Genomic DNA, 12,759 nt, shown 5'->3' with positions numbered 1-12,759 from the left:
AACAAATGTGCAAGCAATTGTAACGATGGGACCAGCAGCCCCCGTCATGCATACTTCGCTTTCACTCACACAATTTAACTTCACACTTCGCTTTCCCTATTGGGAAGCAAGGGCAGAATCATGGAGACAGCTAGACTTGTGGAGGCTGACATAATCAAATGCTAAGGCACAGGGAAGGGTGGACCACACTCTGGGCAGGTAAACCTTCAAGCCAGCAAACAGTGAGTTGTGACTAGTGCCTGCCCTGCTCATCCCATGAGGAGCACTGCCAGGCGTCAGTCTCTCCATGCTGAGTCACCATACCTACCATATGCACACCTTTTCTACAAGCACATTCATTAAGTCACATCAGGAAATGACAGCTCAAAACACAGGGCACCAAAGGTTCTGACCCTTCCTCCAGGGCCAGGCTGGCCACTCAAACTTCAAGATAGCCACTAGAGTGCAGCCCTGGGTCCTCAGTACTCTCAGTTCTTCCCTCAGGACCTATGGCTTGGTATTTTAACTGATATTGTAAGGAAAAGGTCCTTACTTTTTTACAGAATACATTCTTCCAAAAAGCACATTCTTCCCAACCTCATTGGGACTCCTGCTATTCAGCTCGCTGAAGTGATCAACTAGTAAAGGTTTATTTTGGCTCCCAGTCTTGGAGGTGGCACTTCACGACAGATGAGCTTTGGATCCGTGGCACATGACAGGAAGCCTATGGCAGAATAGCTGATCAGGAGAGAAAGGTAGAGACTAGTGTCCCATCAACCCTGATAGGCACATCCTGAGGACCTGAGCCCTCCCGCAAGCCTCCCTTTTCAAACTTTCAATCTCCTTCAAACAGTGACACAAGCTGGGGACAAGACCTTTAACACATGGGCCTTTGGGGGACATCCCAGATCCAAACTTGATGCCCACATGAGGTGAGTCCACAGCTGTTAGCTGGCAGAGCAGCAGGCTCCAGAGTCAGTCTGGGAGACAAGACAACATCCTTCTTTTGACAAATCCTTAAGAGAAAACTCAGGCACGTTCAGGACCCTCATGTGGGTTGGACGTCGGCAGCCCACCTCCTGGAGCCCTCTGACGCAGGACTTGGCCATGCCTGGGCCTGGACTTGGGGACCTGGAGAACGGGGAAGACTAGGGCATCCCATGCGAGGAGAGCTCTCAGCCCGCCCTTCCCACAGCCTGGCTTCATCAAGATGGGGAATTCAACCCTGAGACCTGGAAGGCAAGGCCGTGTTGGGTGGTATGAGAGAGATGTGCCCCAAAAAGCCAGGCAGGAGGGCTGGCCATCTGTGTGGGTGCAACTCACCCACACATTACCATAGACCAGTTTACACCAGTTACACACACCGTGTCTTGGGGAAATGGCCTATGCAGTAGACTGGAGCTCCCAACGCCGGGCTTTCATCTCAGAAACACCACCCCTTCCCTGCCACAAATAACAAGGTTCTGATGGTCTGCTCACCATAACAGTCAAACCATGAATCACCAATGAAGGAATGCATTCCCTCATAGAAGGCCAGACACACCAAATAGTAAATTACATTTTATTTCATTTACAGAAGGGCCTTGTGGCAACAAGGTGGCATGGGGCAAACAGCACCCAGGTGAGCACGTGGAAAAGACTGCTGTAAGCACACAGGTGAGCTTGGTGCAGCTCCAGTGAGAAGGCCCGGGGAGCCGGGGAGGCAGGCAGGAAGGCAAGGCTTGAAAAGCTTCTCTTGGCTTCTCTCCAGGCTGGGACCAACTCCCCTGTACCCACAAGGCCACATGTGTCCTGGACATACAATACAAGAGTAGCACAGTTCTCATGAAAACTCAACAGCAGGTACATGGAGAGCTGGGTTCCTCCATGCCTGGCAGTGATGTCACCCTGCCCTCCCCGTTCCACAGGCTGGAGAATTAAAAATCGCAAGCCCCAGTGCCTGCCAGGTGAGAATCCACTCCACCTGTGCTGAGGATGCTCTCCTTACACATACGTCTGCACAGTCCACCCCCTCCCCAGCCCTGGAGTGCCTGTGGTGATGTGCAGTTCCTGAGCGTGATGGTGGTGTTTGGTGGTGTTCCCAGGCTGGTGCATGGTGCCAGGATCAGCGGGAGCCCCCTGAGGCCAGGAGCTACAGCAGCTTGACATAATTCTGTGGAATCAGCCCTCTCTTGCCATTCAGGGTCCCTTCCAGCCAGCCAGGTTCCCTTGAGGTCTGAACTGAAAAAGAAGAGACCATGTTTACAAGCCTGCTCCTGGTCCTTGTCCCTGATACTCACCATGCTGCAAGGTTTCTTGTAGGCTCAACCATGGAGCAGTCAGTGGAGAGCAGGGTCACTTCTGGGGCCTTGAATAACAAAGCTGCCATGGCAGTTACTGATGGCTTCTGCCCGGGATTGCTAAGCACAAAGCTCCCCTATCTAGTCCCCAGCTTCTGATCCTGCTCCTTCTAGTTCATGGTGTACCAAGTGTGCACAGAGCAGAGCACATTTTCCCCTGCTTCAAGTCAAAACCAAGTTTACTGGGCCCTTCCTAGCACTCCAGCAGTCTTTCGAACTCCCTACCTATCAACCAGTTCACCCGAGTCAACCAGAGAACCCCAACTCCAGGGCCCTGGCACACACAGGGCCTGCTGCCTAGAGCGCTTTCCCACTTCTTCACCGGGTGACTCCTCCACTTCAGGTTCCAGAGCATAGCTGCTCCTTAGGGAGGTCTGCTTCAGCCACTCCGGGAATTAGCCGCACTCATCTCATGCCCACATGGAGGGGAGCTCCTGGTAGGCCTGGGCCTTACACAGTGAAGCACAGTGCCCAGCACACTGGCGGTGTCAATACATACTTGTGACGGTCACATGACAAGGGTCAGACTGGACATCAGAAGACACAGAGCTCAAGTCAGTACACTAGCATTTTGGTATCAAATACAAAAGAATTTAAGGGACCCCAGCTGAAGCACCAATTATGGCCGGGGCAGAGCCACATGCCTTGTCGGAAGGGGGCAGTACTTGTCCACAGAACAACCCAGAAACCAGCTCTGAAATGCAGCTTTTGATCACAACCCACAGGAATTATCTTATACTAAACTAAAAATTGGGTGCAGGTATTCACACTGCCGTCTTGTGAAGCCCTGTTTCCTGGCTCTGGGCGTGATGGACTCTTTATTCCACTGCTTTGTGATTGCCACTTGCAACTGAGTAATTCACGACCCACTCGTGTGGAGACCATGATGGTTCAGTGCTAACTGTCCTTTTCAATGAGGTCACCGTTGGTTTTCTCCTGTGCACTCTGCTATCTGCATCACCATGGCCTTCTGACACTTTCTTCCATCTGCCAAGTAGCTTTAAGGCTTCTACTTGGTTGCTCCCTAGGTCCTAAATAGTCTACACCCCAGCCATGAATGGGCAGTACAGATTAACACCAGTTACGGCTCTGCCCCCATTCCAGACAGATGAGGGCCTCACCCCTACGCATTCCATGTGTGCCTAAGAGAGTGAGGCTCCTAGTCTAGATTACAGCTGAAAGTTCTCATCTGAGAGCTCATGTTCCCTGGTACCTAACCGAGGGTTTCACACGGTCTCTGCAATAAATGAGCAAGTGAAGTAAGGTGTGCTTTCAAGGTGAACAGCAGGCACCAACTCACTTTCTTCGCCCCTCACTGACCTTTACCCTGACCTTGTCACCAAGGACACTTTGTAAAGGCTTCGTCCATACACTATACTGGCAATGCCACCAGAGTGTGGAGAAAGGACTGGATTCAACACCAAAGCCACCCGCCCCCGGGATGTGCCACCTGCTGCATACGGTGTCCTGGATGAGTGTAAACACAAGCTGAGGCCCCACAGCTTGCCAAGGCTCATCCCTGGCAACTTCAGAAGTATCTGTTCATTCTTTAATTCCTTCACCACCTCAGGGCAGGGCCAGCATTGGCAGGCACCACTCCACAGCTGCTCTGGCAGACAGAAGGAGCTGGCAGTTGATTCCAAAGGGTCTCCTACCCTGGAAACTAACTGCTGCATGGCAAGGCAGCTGTGCTTCCATTTTTATGGCAGGAGACACAGGGGCTCCGTCTCCTGCCATTCTCTAGGGGCCTTTCCTATGGGCCACCTTCTGCACCTAAGTTTTCTGGTGACCTCTATCCTTCGTTTCCATAAATGGAATCATCTATTTGTCCCTCTAGAATTGGCTTATTTCACTGAGGATATCTTCAGGTTCAATCCCACCCACGGGTCTGACTTTCTGTAGACAGCTTGTTTACACTCCTAAGTGTACACTAAGGACACACTACATTTTGTTCATCCACTTGCCAGCTGATGGGCAATTGGTCACTTCCACCTTTGGGGTCCTCGTGAGTGCTATCAACAGCAGATACAAGAACCCCTGCCTTTCCTCTTTTTGAGTGTATTCTCAGAACTGGACTGCTGGGTCACACTTGCCTCCATTACTAATGTTTTGAGTAGCCACACTGTTATCTTCCACACGGCTATCACCCCGTTCCCATTTCTCTATGACCTCACCAACGATATCTGTTCCCTCTCTCCGTCTCCAGTGCTGGAGTGGGTGTGAAGTGGTATGTCACCGTGCTTCTTACCATCCTGTCCCACGACAACAGTGACTGTGGAACCAGCACCAACATTTTCTGCAAAGCCACATCCATTCCAGAATGGAGTCTTGGGCCTCGACAGTCTAACCTAAGGTCAACCATTACCTGTGACAAAGATTTTAAAAACTGAGCCTTCAGCAGAAGAGAACACTAGGAACTCAGCTCAGCTTAGGAAGCCCAACGTGGGCCCCATGCAAGCTGGGTCTGAGGACTCCCCTCTGTCTCCCACGACACCCTCCCCCTCGTCAGGGAGACCACGGGCTCAAATGTCATACTTCTCATTCTCCTTCCTAAGCTTTAGTTAAAATACTTTTGTCCCACAAGTCTCTACCCCCATTTGCTGATTTCTGAGTTCACCCAGCATCACACTGCATGTACTAATGTGGCACCCAACAACTTTCTGTGATTCCCACATTAGGAATACAGCTGGCAGGCCCTCCCCGAGGGTGCCAAACAGCATTTCAAGGATTAATCCATGTACTTCAGACCTTAAAAGTTCAATTCCGAGAGGCTTTTAAGGGTTAATATGGTCCACACCTGCTGCCTGTAGACACTGCCTCTACATGTGGCATACAACCAACACACTGGCCTCAGCACTGAGTGTTGGGCTAGTTCCTGAAAACCCTGTGCTCGTGGGCCCTACGGTCCCGTGGGCAGACCCAGGGCAAACCACACTTCACACCTGACTATCAGCGCTGTCAACAAGTGTATTTCTGGGATTCGTGAGCCCCAGAGAAAGGAGGACGGTTCCTGGCTTTTAAAGGAATACTGGCTGCCCTGAGACCACATGAGTGAGCACAGACTTCCTGGCAGAGCATGGAAAACATCTCTCAGAGCTACAGAAACACATCTTCATCCCAGAACTGGAATTCATAACTTAAGTCCACAGCCTCAGAATAAGAGGAGAAAGTGAGGAGTTACAAAGCGCATACTCACTAGTGGTCCCTTCCCTTCCACACACCGGTCTGAGGTCCCTGCTTGTGATTTTTCCAAAGCCCTATGAACAGTGAAGCCCAGGGGACTTATCAGGCCTCTGACTGTCATAAACTGGTTTCTGTCATTGCCTGCAGTACAAAAAAGGATTACACTGTGGGGTCCTTGTGATTGGTAGAAGATTCCAAACCATTATGTGAGCAGAAGAAAACTATCTTAGCTGTCAGGGTGTTAAGGATTGCCGGTCAAAGCAAGGGAGTGTTCCTGGAGACACTGCTGCAGGGTGAGCTGTAAACACTGGCTGGCTCCACAAAAGGAAAGGACCCACGCCCTGCCGCACTGTCCCACTTCACGCTGCTTGTCAGAAGAAAAGAACCCACCACCCTTCCAAGAGCGGACATATTCTGAGCAAATATCTGCTTCCAAGCAACTGAGAGGTCAGCCAGGCCCTGGAGATGCAAGTGCACACAGTAATGCTGTTTATATAGTGTTTATTCATAGAGTAGGGCTGCACCCTAGTTAGGGGCCTCAACCTCCTGTGCCCTTTCGGACCCGCTCCTAAGTTGGGCAGGCTGCGCCACCTCTGAAAACATTCCTCTGAGCTCATGTGCACCACAAAGGGACGCTGGGGAGGCACCACAGACACAGGGCTCACAGAAAATGAGGCCTCTACAGGACAGGAGGAGAGAGAGCCAGCATTCCAAGCAGACCTTTTTGGGAATACACAGCCTTGGGGGAGGGTCTGAGGAACAACTAAGGTGCCCTGGGTGTCCAGCCAGCATGCCAGAAAGAGCTGGCCACCGGCACTCAGGGCACCATGCGCAAGGGAGACATAACCTGGCTAGATGCAACCGTATCTGCAGCACACTGTGATGGCCCCTGTAGGGCACAGTAGTCACCAGCATGTTCACCCCAAATGCCCACAGTATTCAAAGTTCAGCCTCCTGAACCTCACTGAATCACCCTGATACATCTTTGCAGACTGGGATGAAAATCCTGGTACACAGAGCACTTATAGTTTCCAGAGAAAGTGAAGGGGCAAGGCACTGCCACCTGCTCTTTGCCCGTGTGTGTGTGTGTGTGTGTGTTGCTTATCTCTATGTACATATATGTATGAGTATATATATATATATTCTATGATCCTTTTTTAAAGTCATCAAGGGACTTTGGTGGTAGAGAACATGGGCCTCCTGGGCTGGCTGCTTTCTGACCCTTCTTTTGTCTTCCATCTACACTGGCAGACCCAGATTTGGTTTAGAGAGACACAGGTGTCATGGCTGTGTGCCCAAAGCAAGTGCTATGAACCTAATGTGGTTCTTGTTGACCCATTCCTCAGAGTAACAACTTCTGAGTAAATATTTGACCCAATTTTGACCAAGAGATGTAAAGGCAGTTAAACTCAGAAGTAAGTTGTGGAAAAGTTTTCTCATAAAAGAAATACAAAGAGGAGACATCACCTTTGCTAGAGTTATGTGTGGCCTGTAAATGTGGTCATTTCTCACCCCACAAGGACACTAGTCAAAGATCCAAGTCTGAAGCTCAGAATGTTCAGCAAACATGGGAATACATTCGTCTTGCTCACATCTTTACACACCCCTGAGCACTACTTATTGTGGAAGCCCACAGAGGTTTCCTAGTGAGATCTGAGCTTGCTTTACCCAGCAGAGCTGCACTGCAGGATTGCTTGACCATGTGCATGGTTACTAGGTAATTGGAAGGGTCTACACTTGGCTGAGCTAGGGAGAGGTCTTTTACTCCACCCCCTCGGCATTCCTATAAACAGCCCTTTAGAAGAGACAGAGGGGCCGGTGGATAATGTTCCAGGCCCTCCCGAGGCTACCCTGTGTTTCTGTTTCTCCCCTCTCTATCCTTCTATCTAATATCTCGGTGTGTAAGAAAAATCTCGTGAGAGGGCACTGCTGCTGTCTTCTGAGGTTATCGGGAATCTGGCTCTAGGAGCACACAGCACACACACAGAATCTATTCTAAATAAAGCAACTTGCTTTCTATACAACAACTCTCATCAAATGTTGCACTTCTAACTACCACAATGCGCTGTGGCGATGTGTTCCATAGACTCCAAACATTCTGGCTAATCAGCCATTCCATCCCAGCAGCCAAGGTTTCCCCTGCTTCCTAGGAACTCTTCTGGGGAGCTCCCCCACACTCAACATCACCGTTTCCACAGCAACCAATGGATTTCATAATGAGTGTGACTAGAGAGGGAAGAAATCAAGAGCAAGGGAGGAAAATATATTCACTGAACCAGAGGAGAAATTTGTGAAATATTAAAACAGGCCTAGCTCCTAAATGTCTGTGTATGAATATTAAACATTCAACTAAAATCCACACCCTTATTTAAAATGTAAAGTCTAAAGATGCGCACACTGTTCCAGTTGGCAGGAAATCGCAAAGCACGAGAACGGTACAGAAGAGAGAAGGCCAAGTGTTTGGATTTCTGAGTCCTCACTGGTGCTGCGAAGCATCTCCACTTGGTGAGGGATGGTGGCGGCACAGAAAGCAAAGGCTGCACCTCAGAAGCACTCAACTCCAAGTGGTACCGGCCTCTTGCCACCGTCAGAGCGACCTGAATGAAGGACTGCTGGATTAAAAGGGGTGGAGACTGGCCAAGAAGAAGAAGAAACACTGTACCGCCACCAACACACAGCTCTGCAGCTCATCTCAAAGGCCAGTGTCAAAGCATGGCCACAAACAGTGGCTGGCACTCTCTGTGCGGACATTAAGGGGAGACAGAATGTCTCCCGCCACAAAGCTCGTGGCAGCACTCACCATCCTCAAAAATGGCTCCTATTTCAAATGACAGTTCTGAGCTGTGTTCTGCCTCACAGGGGTACACGGCACGGGCCTTGCGATTGATAACGCTGCAGAGAGAACACAGAAGGCTTGAATGGAAAACTGAAGACAGAACCCTCACAGCCCCCTCCCCATTTCCCAAGTCTCATTTACATGCCAACAGTGGGGAAGTACATTCCGAAAAGGAAATGTCAGGGCCATGAACATCAGGCAGAGCAGTAGCACTTGGCTTTCAAGTAATGATGGGTTTCCAACACAAACCTTCCCTTCGGGAGTCTCCCCGGGAAGCTGTCAGTGAACCACTTCACCAGAGTCTCCTCATTGCCTGGTGGAGTGTCCCATCCCAGGGCTCAGCACTGTAGAACGCACAAGACATGTTTACCTCTGAGTACTTCAGCTGTACATCAGCGAAGAGAGAGGAAGAGGCACATGCACTTTAAACTGCTCCCAGTGAGTCCATGTGTGCCGCCTACAGTTCCCACAGCACACTGGAAGGGCTGCCATCCCTGGTAGGTCTTTATTTAGGCCATTCGGCCCCTTAAAATGAACACAAGGCTCAGCATCTCCTAACTTGTGAGAACATGTTCTGAGCCCTCCTGAGAGACGTGCACAATGGGAAATGGTGAAAGCCATACTTGGCCAGATCTAAGCCAAGGAAAAAAGAAATGCTGCCTCTCCCTGGAGACGTAAGAACTCTGCCGGCTGATGCTCAGGCACTGTGACTTGCTACTCTCTCTTCTACAAACTGGTCATAAGATGCCCACAGAAGTCAACATATCCAACATCCACTCTGCCTTCCGTTTCAACAAAGAGTCTGCTTTACATCTGCATATAAAAATGCTTGCAAAGAATTTTTGAAATTCTTTTTTCATAAATATTCCTAATTTCATAAATAAATAAGAAGGACTGAAAAGGGAGAGCAGGTCCCAACAAGGCTCATGCACTACAAATTCTTCTCAAAACCTGCAATTGGCCCTGAGTAGCCAACAGGTTCCTCATCTACAGATTCAACCACTCACTGATTGAAAGTATTAAAAAAAGGGGGGAGGGGATCTGTATTGTGCAACACATCCAGTCCTCCCATAACTTTCCTAAACAATACAGTGTAGTAAAGGTTCACACAGCATACACATTATTAGGTATTAAAACTGACCTACAGATGACTTCAAATATACAGGAGGATGAGTGTAGGTCAGATGTAAATACAAAATCATTCTATACGAGCAACTAGAAGATAGAGTGGACAGATGTGGGAGTCCTGAAGCCAATCTCCACAGTATCAAGAGTGCTTCACCTGCTTCTGAGACGAAGCACAGCCCTGACTGGAACTTAGCTATCGATGCCAAGGGATCGAGACAGGCATGCTCTAGCAGAAGGCTGTCAAGGCGCTTCTTTGTGCTACCACCTTATTCCACATCACGCCCCAAACCACGTACCATTCGGGCAGCTTGTCTACAATGGAGGCAGCAGGAGAGAGGGGCAGATGGGACATCCTGGGTGATGGAGAGGTACCCTCTGGGTTGGAGCTTGGTGTGGTTGGAGACTGCAGATTTAGCCACTGCACTGTAGACGGCCGGGAATGGCTTGGCCTAAGGACACATTTGAAGGACAGGATTAATGCCATGAATACTCGTAACAACAATTATACAACAGTCCGAGCCAAATGGCCAGGATGCCAGCACCCATGTGTCTTCATACCACCAAGGACAGAGTCCTCTCTGTTTGTGGGGATCTGATCTTGTCTAACCCACTGCCATTTCCAGTGTCCTGGCTGGTTTCCATGAACTTTGCTTCTGTTTCACTCCCGGCCTTCAGGTTCCTGCTTTGAGTTCCTGCCCTGACTTCCATTCCATGCTGGACTATGAGTGAATCTGGAATAAACCCTTTCCTTACAAAGATGCCTTTTCCTTCCCAAGGTGTTTCATCACAGCACAGAAACCCTACCTAAGGCAATGAGTTCACTAATTAGAAAACTAAGGCTCAAAGTAGTGGTGTGGACTTCTTAGGAGCAGGCGCTCCTTGGCTGAGAATGAGGTTTACCTTCTGATAAACCCACTGAAGCTGGACATACCGTAACTGAGACCACATCTAATGTTCTTAGCAGCATAGTGCACATATATGCACGCGCACATGCACACGCACACGCACACACCTGAGCGATCACATCCTGCCTGGGACTTGTTCACTGCTGCTCACCTATGATCAGAGAAGATGAGAACGCAAAACATGTTTCTACTGAATGCATGTTGATTCCACAGCTTCCTGAGTTAAAAACCCTAAGTTGGGGCTTTGTGAGTGGGGAACCTGTCCTAACTCATTTCTTCTACTTATACAGAAAGTGGCACAAACTTAAACATTAGGTACATGGCTGACAGAGACCAACATGTAACACTTCAAAACTGAAAGGTCCTTCACCTGGTACTTATATGTGGAAACTCATATAACTTTGCTACTAATAACCAAGATTCCTCCAGAAAGAGCAAAAGACTAGAGTTTAAAGGAGAAATCAATGAACCACAAACAATTCTTGGTGTTTGATTTGTTCCTCAGAATTTAAAATTGAAAGAGATCGCTCAGAGGTTAAGAACATTGGCTGTTCTTCCTGAGGACCTGGGTTCAATTCCCAGCTCCACATGGTGGCCCAGAAACATCTGTCACTCCATATCCAGGGATCCAACATCCTCTTCTGGCCTCCCCAGGCACACATGTGGTATACACATACATGCAGGTAAAACACGCATACACATAAAAATAAATAAAATCTCAAAAAAAATATTGAAGAAGTCAGTGACAGCTGCTATGATAAACACCACAACAAAAAGCAACTTGGGGAAGAAAGGGTACATTATCAGCGGGTGTCAGGGCAGGAACTCAAGGCAGGAGCTAAAGCACAGGCCACAGAGGAGCATTCCTTATGGGCTTGCATTCCATAGTTCACTCAGCTTGCTTCCCAAATCCTCCCACCAAAAACAAAACCAAAAAACAAACAAACAAACAAACAAACCAGGGTTTCTCTGTGTAGCTTTGCGCCTTTCCTGGAACTCACTCTGTAGCCCAGGCTGGCCTCAAACCCACAGAGATCCGCCTGCCTCTGCCTCCCGAGTGCTAGGATTAAAGGTGTGAGCCACTACCACCCAGCTAAGTTTTTTGGCAACCTAGGACCACTTGCTCAGTGGTGACACCTCCCACAGTGCACTAGGTCCTCCCACAAAAATCGCTAATCAGATCAATTTGAAACCATTCTCAATAGAGGTTCCCTCTTCTCAGGTGGGTCTAATTTGTGTCAAGTTAGTAAAAAATTAATCAGTGTGGCCTCTGAGTATATAACCATCAATGTGGATTACTCATCAATTACCTCGGATCTGGAGTCTTCTGGCTATGGTATAAAAAAATTTTTTTTTTTTAAATACAGGGTCCCTGTATTCCTGGCTGGTACAGAAATTAAGAGATTCACTGGCCTCTGCATCCCAAATACTAGAGTTAAAAACCTGCACCACTAAGTCTAGCTACAAAACTGAAAAAGAACCAACCCCACACCCCAGCAAACAAAAATCAACAAATGGAAAGCACACTTACTACCTACCCACCTGTCTTTCTCTGTGGTGCTGGGGTGGAACCCAGAGTCTGGAATGCATCAGGAAGCACTTGGCCACCAGGCCCCGCCCACCCACTACATGCACACATGCACGCAGCCCCTTTAACTCACTTATTTCCAGCACACACACATTCACCTTGACGACCTCTTCACCACAGCTCAAACGGTTTCAGGGACTGCTTGTCCTTCCAGATTCCAAGCACTGCCTTGCACTCTGCTACAGCGGAACTCCTTCGGCCCGTCTCCCTTCGGTACGGCTCCCAGCTGCCCCTTCCCAACTCTCCCCTTCCTTAGGAGAAGGACCGCCCTCACTGCTCTATGCCCCACTGCCAACATGGTCTCCTGCAGCACCTGCAGCCTCTCTGTCTGTGCTAAGCTCGGCCTCTGCCACTCCAACCTCTGCCTCACAACTCCCAGTTTTTCAGCCTACAGGGGATCCCTGAAGGCCTGTCACCTCAATAAATGGGAGGGCAGGCTGGGACTAGCGGCTTTATGATGGTGTCAGCTATTTCTCCTGTCTTTCATTCTGCTGTCCTGACAAAGCCAGACGACATGCCCGGCACGCAAAGCCTTCACCCACCTTCTCTGCAACCTACAAGAAGCAGCTGCAAACCAGAATGGACTTTAGACACCACATGCAAGATCCGCTCCATTACTGCCGTGACAGGCGGTAATAACCGGCCTCACTGCAAATGTGATTCTGAGAGAACTGAGTCACAAAACTCTATGCCAAGAAACTTATCAATCTTAGTGAGCTGAACCACCTAGCTACAAAAGACACTAAATTCTCACAAGAAAACGAACCTCTAATGGCGTCTTGCTAATCAGGAAGGGAGAAG

At 49.2% G+C, this 12,759-nt stretch overlaps 1 protein-coding gene across 1 annotated transcript; it reads right to left on the bottom strand.

Moving 5' to 3' along the window:
* Positions 1–1,524: 1,524 nt before the first annotated feature.
* Positions 1,525–9,938, bottom strand: LOC114689267 (rho GTPase-activating protein 10-like). Its single transcript, XM_028863631.2, has 3 exons — positions 9,762–9,938; positions 8,302–8,393; positions 1,525–2,199 (listed from the first exon to the last, which is right to left on the bottom strand). Exons 1-3 carry the CDS (start codon positions 9,815–9,817, stop codon positions 2,111–2,113), a joined length of 237 nt encoding a protein of 78 aa, XP_028719464.2. The 5' UTR covers positions 9,818–9,938; the 3' UTR covers positions 1,525–2,110.
* Positions 9,939–12,759: the final 2,821 nt, after the last annotated feature.

This window comes from Peromyscus leucopus, unplaced genomic scaffold (genome assembly GCF_004664715.2).
Source record: "Peromyscus leucopus breed LL Stock unplaced genomic scaffold, UCI_PerLeu_2.1 scaffold_1615, whole genome shotgun sequence".
Lineage (NCBI taxonomy): Eukaryota > Metazoa > Chordata > Mammalia > Rodentia > Cricetidae > Peromyscus > Peromyscus leucopus.
This window is presented reverse-complemented; position numbering and strand designations above follow the sequence as displayed.